At 39.7% G+C, this 9,462-nt stretch overlaps 1 protein-coding gene across 3 annotated transcripts; it reads right to left on the minus strand.

The window, feature by feature from the left end:
* Nucleotides 1–508: 508 nt before the first annotated feature.
* LOC121388662 lies at nt 509–5,348 on the minus strand. Of its 3 annotated transcripts, none has more exons than XM_041520103.1 (2): nt 5,038–5,348; nt 509–1,928 (listed from the first exon to the last, which is right to left on the minus strand). In XM_041520103.1, the coding sequence occupies exon 2, from the start codon at nt 1,908–1,910 to the stop codon at nt 531–533; it is 1,380 nt and encodes a 459-aa protein (XP_041376037.1). In that variant the 5' UTR covers nt 1,911–1,928; nt 5,038–5,348; the 3' UTR covers nt 509–530. The 3 variants fall into 3 exon arrangements, with proteins under 3 accessions (XP_041376037.1, XP_041376035.1, XP_041376036.1); XM_041520101.1 differs by having other exon boundaries at nt 5,032–5,348; XM_041520102.1 differs by having other exon boundaries at nt 5,028–5,348.
* Between the last annotated feature and the right edge of the window lie 4,114 nt (nt 5,349–9,462).

Consider the following 9,462-nt stretch of genomic DNA (forward strand, 5'->3'; position numbering starts at 1 on the left):
CCGCAGGTTAGATCACTTGATGTCCCTCATTTCGTAGGATTGTAGGTCGCGATATGCTTCCGTTAAACGGAAATAGTTTACAGTGTTCAAACATTAAAGCGACAGACCCTAGTTTCGAAACACTACGGCGTATTTTTCACTATTAGAGCCGATTTTTTAATAATTGAAATCAGATAGTACTTAGATTTTATTGTTTAGATTATTCATTTCCGTACATCGGAAATGTTTTCAGTCATGCCAGCATTGCTAATACCACAAAATGCAGTTTTCATATTTTTAGAAAGGGAGGTACCTCTGCGAAATAACGGTCATGGAGACGAACTCTGATCTATTTTTAAGGCTGTTTTCAGATTTCAGGTTTCAACATCACAGACACTTGTTTCACTCTGTTACAGGTTTGCAGATTAAACAACCTTAGCGTCCCTCCCCGCCCCCCCCCCCCCCCCCGAGTTGAAACTAGTCTGCGACTTTTAAACAAGAAAGTATAATAATTTAACATACCATGAAGTTGAACAAATAAAATGTTTATTTCAACCATAAGGTTTTTGACAAAATGTTGGTACACTGTTTCTTTTCAAGGCAAATATTTCACCGTTCATCGAATACTTCGTGATGATCTTAACACACTGCGTGGATCCGGCCGAGTAGTAAATATTCTTGTGTAGCCGAGACAGAAGTTCTCGATTATAGTGTGGATAGCGTCGGTTGGAACGTCCTTGGAAATTACCCTTTCGGGTCGTCTGATGAACTGCAAGAATGGTTTCCGTAGCGTCTATGACTGTATGACCCCTGTGAATAGAATCCAACACCAGCCAGTTGTCGTAGGCAACTCGTCCTACCACCACCTCGGGGATCCCGTCCCATGGAAATGCCTTGTTGGTAATGAAATAATCTTCAGATACGCTGATGAAGAGCTTGCCTCTCTTCTTTGCTGCCTCGCGAAGGTTCTTGGAAGATGAGGCCTCCAGTGATTTAACGTTGTTGACGTTTGTTCTGACGCCTACGACAAGAAGTGGACTCGTCTGAGTCTTGAACGTCACGTGAACTGCCGACAGAGTCTGGAGAAGGTCGTCTCCGAACAGGATGTCTCCGTTTGAGTAGCCGTACAGCGTCGAGTTAAACCTTGAGATGATCTCGGAGAACATGAACTTGAGAACAGGTGCCCCTCCAGCAGCTGTCTGTGTGAGAGGAAGAATCGTCCAGCCGTTTTTCTTACACTGCCCAGCAGCCGAAGAACTGTTTGTGAAGAGGACAGGGTGAACCAGAGGTCTCAAGGATCCCCAGTTGTAACAGGTGTTGTTCCTCACTCCTCCATCCATATCGTCAGACCAAGTGGTGAACAGGACCAGCGAGAGGGTGCTCACTATTGTGTTGCCATATCTTCTTTTTGTTTTCGAGGGTAAAGGGGTGTCTAAAGAGCTGCCAGTATCACTGTCCTCTTTGTTCTTATTACTATACCGATTACTCGCAGACACGGGCTTGGCAGATGGACTGTCAACATCGTCAGCCAATTTGACTTTGCCTTTATTGCGTACACGTAAGGAGATGCTTGAGAAACCATCAGTATTAACCCGCTTATCATCTTTGCTACCTTTTCTAGTTATATTCCTTAACCAGAATTTGTTTGAAGAAACGTCAACAGCGTTGGTCCTTTTACCAAACCTGGTTGCATTGGCACGGTTCTCTTGGGTTGGTAACCGGCCTGCGTGATTTAATGAAGTAGTTGTTCTTGTTTTCATTTGTTGATCGATATAGTAAAACGGCTTATGCCGAAGCCTGTTGTAGCTTAGCATGGAATAGTACCCATGGATTGCATAAAGTAAGACAACACACATCGCTAGGAACACTAGGGCATAATACCTTCTTGAATAAGTCATTATTTCTCTAATGGGTACGAGTTTGAGCCTCATTCATAAGCACACTGGAACCTGTAATGAATAAGAGATGCTCCATTAGCTGTTATTGCATTTTCTTTTATAACATCATAGTAATCGAGATAACTGGGTTGAAGAAAGAGTGAAGAGAGTAACTATCATTGGTGGATCCAGGGGGTGGAATTTAACTCAGTCGATGGGTATCCTCTGATGACTACGTGTCAGAATTACAAAATGTTTGACATCCAGTAGCCGATGATTAATTAATTGATGTGCTTTAGTGGTGTCGTGAATCAAAATCAAACTGTATGGGAACACACGTTTTGGTGGATCCAGAGGATATCACGAGGATCATGTGCACCCCCATCCCGCCAACGTGAAGTGTCTTTTTAATGACTTTAAAAAAAAAAAAATCACCCAGAATATACAATATGAAATTTCCATGGAAACGCGTCTCTGGGCATCTTAATTTCAAACAATATTTTTTTTTGGAGAGGGACTGGGGTAAACCGTCATCAAAAACGGTCCCTCACATATTTTAACAGCAATGAAACTGACACATGTTGACCAAAATGTGTTATAGTCTGTTCCAATAAAGTACACAAATCACCTGTTTACTGACACATTTCTTGTACATCAATCAGAGCCAAAACAAGTAAATGCTAAATTAGGTAGACTATCATTAAATAGATATTTACAAAATATTTACTTGTTTAATATTGTAAGAAATAATCGACGAAAATAATTTTTATTCTATTTCCGACAGCACTATAGTCAGAGCTTTTCCAGTTTTAACATTTTTAACAAGCAGCTACTAATCTGATAATTCGATGTTTTGTTTTACCTCACTATATGATTACAGTTTATGAAACTGTTCTGTGCATTGTATGAATAATTCTTGAAATTTGTTTCTCAAATTGTTAGATATATGTTGCTGTTGGAGGTATGTCTTGTGTGACTGAGATAGTTAATGTTTTACTTAGATTGTGTTGAACTGAAAATGTCCGAGACATTTTCGGATGAGTTTGCTTACGTTTTTTTTTTTTTTTATCTTCTTAGAAAGCCTGTAAAATGAGTGTATCACTAGTTGCATTTTGCTGTTTCGTCCAGTATTGTAACATCATTTGCATAATGTTAATGCTCATTGGGTAGATACCAACTTCTGCCAAAGAGGCTATGTTGCAGTCCCTTTTGGGTAACTCTAACATACATGTACAGGCTTTGACAGTGACCTTATTACATGGAGACTTTTGCCAATTTGTGAAAATGTCATTATAGTTATTTTTAAATATATTTTGTCTCCACACTTCTGATCCATATGTACAGATTGGTTCAGAGATTGTGTGGTACATTTTCACAAGGGTTTTAACTGGTAGTTCATTCTTTATGCTGAGGTTTTGTTTTAGCTTATACCAAGACTGCATGGCTTTACCTTTTAAGTTTGAAATAGCCATTTTAAAATTACCCAGATATGAGAAGGTGACACCAAGATAATTGTATGTACTGTAGACAATTAACGACCATTCAAACAACTTTGAAAACACAAATATATCCTACCATGTTGTACTCTTGGCAATAATTAAGACTAGTGTTCTACTAGCTGAATGGGGAACAACCGTGACAATGACATTAAAGTCTAGAAATTCACGTAGAGAAAATTCAAGATGTGTATAGTCGTGTGTTTTGTTTAACGACACCACTGGAAAACATTTTTTTTTATCCCACTGCTGCCCCCTTTCCTTTCTCGCCTTTGAATTCCACCTATTTCTTCCCGATCTGGCAACACCTCCTATCTTTCAACTTCTTTTGCTACCTCCACATCCCAGTCCTTGTCTCTCCAACCGCGACAGGTGCTTGTCTCTTGTGGCTATCTGTGCCACACACCTGCCATTCCCCATCAGCTTTTACTGTGGGCTTAGTCTGACCACTTCGGGGAGTAGTTACTTCTGGCATTGTTAACAGGCACTTGTAACCACCTACTATGCACCCCTACTACCGGCGGCTGTTTTTTAGTGCAGTGGGTAAGACCAGCTTTATTAGCGGCAGAGGACGAGGATGCCAGGTGGGTGCAGGGAAATACACAGAGACTGCAGCCGTGGAGGACGTTGAGACAGGTAGGCGATGGTGTGGACAGCTCAGAAGACAGAGTCGGAGGAGTCGGAGGAAACTGACAGAAAGGGTCGAACCAGATTGAAATCGTGGGAGAAATTGGAAAGTTTTTTTTTTATATTAAGATAATGAATGATAGGCAGAGGGTGATAGATGAGAAAGATGAATGAATGTGTGAGCCAGCTTTGACGGGATTTGAACCACTGGCGGCAGCTTGATTGTCCAGCAGCTTATCCACTAGACCACGGAGCTCAGGGAAACATTTGAAAAGGAAAAAAGGAAAACATTTATCAATCATAGGCTATTGGATGTCAAACATTTGGTAATTTTGACAGTCTTAGAGAAGAAATTCGCCACATTTTTCCATTAGTAGCAAGGGATCATTTCCATACACCATCCCACAGACAGGATAGCACATACCACAGCCTTTGATATACCAGTCGTGGAAAACTGCTGGAACGAGAAATAGCCCAGTGGTTCCAGCAATGGAGATCGATCGAAGACCGACTGCGCATCAGGCGACGGTTTTTTTTTTTAATTCCGTACACAAATTTATTTATTTATATTAAACGACATCTGTGATAGGGGACCGGCGCAGGGGAATGATGTGGGGGTCAGGGGTCTAGTGTGTTTCGACGGATGTTTCTACAGGGTGTTCCGATCATGTTCTGAAAATATATTGTAGCAAAATCGCTTTGAGCAGGGGGTGGAGGCTACACGAAAAGTAGCTGCACCCGAAAATTATTATTAAATCCTGTTATATGGTTGATGGAATTGTTTACAACATAACATTGTTTCTCTGAATTCACACTGTCGGCTGAATATATATATATATAAGCGCGGGTATAAAAACATTGGAAATACGTGTAGTTACATGAGTGAAAAACAAAACGAGACTTTGTACATTTGACGTAATCAAATTTATAAAAATAATATAATATAATAATAGTAAATAATTAAATGAAACAAAAAATACTCTTTAATGCTGTCATCTGTGGTTAAACGACACACTATTATATATATATATATATATATATAACTTACTTACATGTACCTGTGTGAAATACCCAGAACTGTGGGACACAGTGACACACGAGAAGCCACCACCCAGTAGACTGTTTTACTGGATTCGAGGTGTGTTACTTCGTAACAGGTGAAGCGTGGAAGAATGGGTTAGTTTGTATGACGCTGTCGGAGATTGCCTGTGCTAGATACCTGTGAATCGTGGTAGTATACCCTAGACTTAAGCGGGCAGTTATCAGACACCCATCTATTCAACCCGAATTTTAAATTATCCCAGACTTCCCTTGACTGCACGGTCTAGCACGACTTGGCCCAGAGGTCAAATGTGATTGTTGTTGTTGTTGTTGTATTCGCCGAAAGATAAGGACATTTGTTTATCTCTCTGAAAAATAGAAATATGTGATAAAACAAAAATAACACAAAGACAGTTAAAGTTAGTTTGTTTTGTTTAACGACACCACTAGAGTCCATTGATTTATTAATCATCGGCTATTGGATGTCAAACATTTGGTAAGAATAATTTTGTTATTAGCAGCAAGGGATCTTTTATATGCACCATCCCACAGATAAGGTAGGACATACCACGGCGTTTGGTATACCAGTCGCGGTGCACTGGCTGGAATGGAGAAAGGAAATGTTTTATTTAAAGACGCACTCAACCCATTTTATTTACGGTTATATGGCGTTGGACATATAGTTAAGGACCACACAGATATTGAGAGAGGAAACCCGCTGTAGCCACTTCATGGGCTTCTTTTTTGGATTAGCAGCAAGGGATCTTTTGTATGCACCATGCCACAGACAGGATAGTACATACCACGGCCTTTCATATGTCACTCGTGGTGCACTGGCTGGAACGAGAAATAGCCCAATGGGCCCACCGACGGGGATCGATCCCAGACCGACCGCGCATCGTGCGAGCGCGTTACCACTGGACATAAAAGAAGCAAACAATGTAAGTAACGCGTGTCATATAGAGTGAAGATCTAGAAACACCAAGTCAAAGTGAGAAACACCAAGTCAAAGTGAGAAACACCAAGTCAAAGTGAGAAACACCTGCAATAACCTTTTAACCGCAGTGGGAACGACATTTACAAGTTGCCTGCAGCCTTTCGATCATACATCTTAATAGTGGTGTTTTCGTTTTTCACCAGTAAACATATTCCAAACACGGTTTAAAGTCGCAAACCCCAGTTTGAACCCACTGAAAATGAACATTAAGTTTGGTCAATCTACACACTTGAACACTATTGTATTAATTTGCAATAGAGTGAAACAAGAGTCTGTCATATTGGAAGGGGAAAATATACTCATAAAAGTAGATTAGAGATTCTCTCCACAAGTGTTACTTCTTAGAGGAGCGTGCGTTTTGAGGGTTTTTAAAAATATTATAAAATGCATTCTGTAGTATTAGAAACACCAGGATGACCAGACACACTTCGGTTCTACGGAAATGAATAATCTAAACAATGAAATCTAAGTAATGTCTCATTTCAATGATCAATGCCTGGACTTCTTTTCGATATAGGCACGTTAAAAAAGTAAGAGCAATTATAAAAAGGGGTCGAATGGTGAAAATAACGCCGTAGTGTTTCAGAACTAGAGTATGATACTTTAAAGGAGATGTTGCCATCGTTACAATGTCGCCGACTAACAGAGACGTTGTGCACTGATTAAAATTACATATCAAATGCATGCCCCTGCATAAAACATCAGTGGCTGTATACTAAATGTGTTTCTGGTTAGTCTAGTGTATGTAATTTATTAACCTTCACTTTATTTCCTAATGGAATCGAAGATTGAATTCCATTTTATACTGAAATGTCAACGATTTAATGATCCAAGACCAAACACCACTAAAGCGTATTATTACAGACGACCTAGTGGTTTAAGCTAATCCAATTACTAACTACTGGAAATATTAAAACACTCAATAACCTTTGAAACTATTTATTCCGACAAATACTTTAAGAAATAACTTGATTTAATCTAGTTTTATACTGTATAGTTGTATTTGTATTGTGTTTTTGTCATGTACCATAAAAATCACAGTACATATATATATATATATATATACATATTTATCCTATAATTTACCCATGATATCCATGTCATAAACCCATGTGATAATTTAGTGTAATAACCCAGTTAATAATAGTGTGCTAATATGCAAGGTCTCTAGGTAATGTGTTGCTATGAATGGGTCATTTGCTTACAAACCAACAAGACCTGTGTACCTGAGCGTAACGTTTTCAAATATTTAGTTACAATTCGTGATGTCAAACTAAATTGTGCTAATTGTGATAACGTCATATTACCGATGGCATCGACTTTAGTACTGTGATTTACTAAACATTTAATGAAAATGTTATTCTATAAGACTAGTGTTATAGGATAAATAGAATTCGCTACTCGTGTTGTTTAATATGTAAATTATCAACCTCGTCAAGTTAATCGGTATTTGTCGACTCAGTTGATATTTTCCATATTAAAGAAACCTACTCGTGATGAATCCTCTGTGTATTTGTCACGTATGCTTATGACTTGTCACATATGCTTATGCAATGAATAAACTTGCAACTTGACCAAATCCTGTTTGGGTTACTAACAAAATGAGAACGACAACAACTTGGACAATCACATTGAATATACAGACACTGTAATCTAAACATCAAACTTTGTTCAGCATCATTTCAGTGGCTAAACAAATATGTTTCGTTTAACGACACCACCAGAGCACATTGATTTATTAACCATCGGCTTTTACATGATAAACATTTCCTAATTTTGACACATAATCTTAGAGAGAAAACACGCTACATTTGTTTCATTAGTAGCAAGATATCCTTTTTTGCAGCATCCCGCAGGCAGGACAGCACATACCACGGCCTCTGATTATCGAACGAGAAATGGCCCAATGGGCCCACCGACGAGGATCGGTGTTCAGTAGTGCACATCCAACCGATATATAACAGAGGGTGGTTCAAGGGCAAAAATAAAGAGAAAGAAATGTTTTATTTAATGACGCACTCAACACATTTTATTTACGGTTACATAGCGTCAGACATATGGTTATGGACCACACAGATTTTGAGAGGAAACCCGCTGTCGCCACTGCATGGGCTACTCTTTCCGATTAGCAGCAAGGGATCTTTTATTTGCGCTTCCCACAGGCAGGATAGCACAAACCATGGCCTTTGTTGAACCAGTTATGGATCACTGGTCGGTGCAAGTGGTTTACACCTACCTATTGAGCCTTGAGGAGCACTCACTCAGGGTTTGGAGTTGGTATCTGGATTAAAAATCCCATGCATCGACTGGGATCCGAACCCAGTACCTACCAGCCTGTAGACCGATGGCCTAACCACGACGCCACCGAGGCCGGTCGTTCAAGGGCAAGTTCCAACGTAACGTCCCGTCAATATATATGGTACACAGTTTAAATAAATCACACCCGTTTACAAGCACATAATTCTGGAACTAACTATAAAAGGTGTGTGGAATTCTACAGATGACAGATTCATCACCCAATGTATGTTCAATAGAAATGTGAAGAACCTAGGTTGGCTCGAGACTAGACGCATGTGTCAACGTCACGCCCCGTGAAATGTGAAGAACCTAGGTTGGCTCGAGACTATACGCATGTGTTAACGTCACGCCCCGTGAAATGTGAAGAACCTAGGTTGGCTCGAGACTATACGCATGTGTTAACGTCACGCCCCGTGAAATATGAAGAACCTAGGTTGGCTCGAGACTATACGCATGTGTTAACGTCACGCCCCGTGAAATGTTGAAATTCTCAGTTCAGCTCAATTTTGAGATTGGACCCACAATTGTGAAACTAAACATAATATAGGGGAACCCTGCACTGGTTTTAACTTCTAGTGCATACTGTAGACTAGAGTTGATTGAATAAAAAGGCATACGCGTACGATACAGGGGGAGGAGGGGGGATACTATAGCAAAACTTCACATTCGAGCCAAAAAGATAGACATTCGGGCAAAATGTGTTAACCTGAGACCTTTTTTACCAGGTATTTGTATCGTTCTACCCTCAAAATTAGTTTTAATACATGTATGTAAACATTCTTAGTGATTCGTTAGCAGCCCTATATAGCTGTTTGGTAGTAATACTAATATAAATATATGTTGTTATCCAGAATCGGGCAATTTTGTTTAATTCGGGCAAAAAAACAGCATGCTTAAAAAAAATCCGTTTCATGTGGGCAAAAAATGTCAAGTAGCCTTGTGCTTGAAACATGTACTGGATACCTGTAAAAAACAAGTACTCGAATTTTGTGTGGAACTAGGGTAGTCATATATACGCTACCCGTTATCTCAGAAATGAGCAGTTAGACCCCCATTTTTTCTGATTCACTTTGAGGGTGAGGGGTGGTAGTAATTATATCCGTGGCGTTTATATCGACTGATAGGCTGCAGGTAGGAGTTTTAGCCA

Source organism: Gigantopelta aegis, chromosome 14 (assembly GCF_016097555.1).
Source record: "Gigantopelta aegis isolate Gae_Host chromosome 14, Gae_host_genome, whole genome shotgun sequence".
In the NCBI taxonomy this organism is placed as follows: Eukaryota; Metazoa; Mollusca; class Gastropoda; order Neomphalida; family Peltospiridae; genus Gigantopelta; species Gigantopelta aegis.

Bases quoted from the DNA above. Each gene is read 5' to 3' on its own strand.
- LOC121388662 (XM_041520103.1), bottom strand. From the start codon at position 1,910: ATGAGGCTCAAACTCGTACCCATTAGAGAAATAATGACTTATTCAAGA.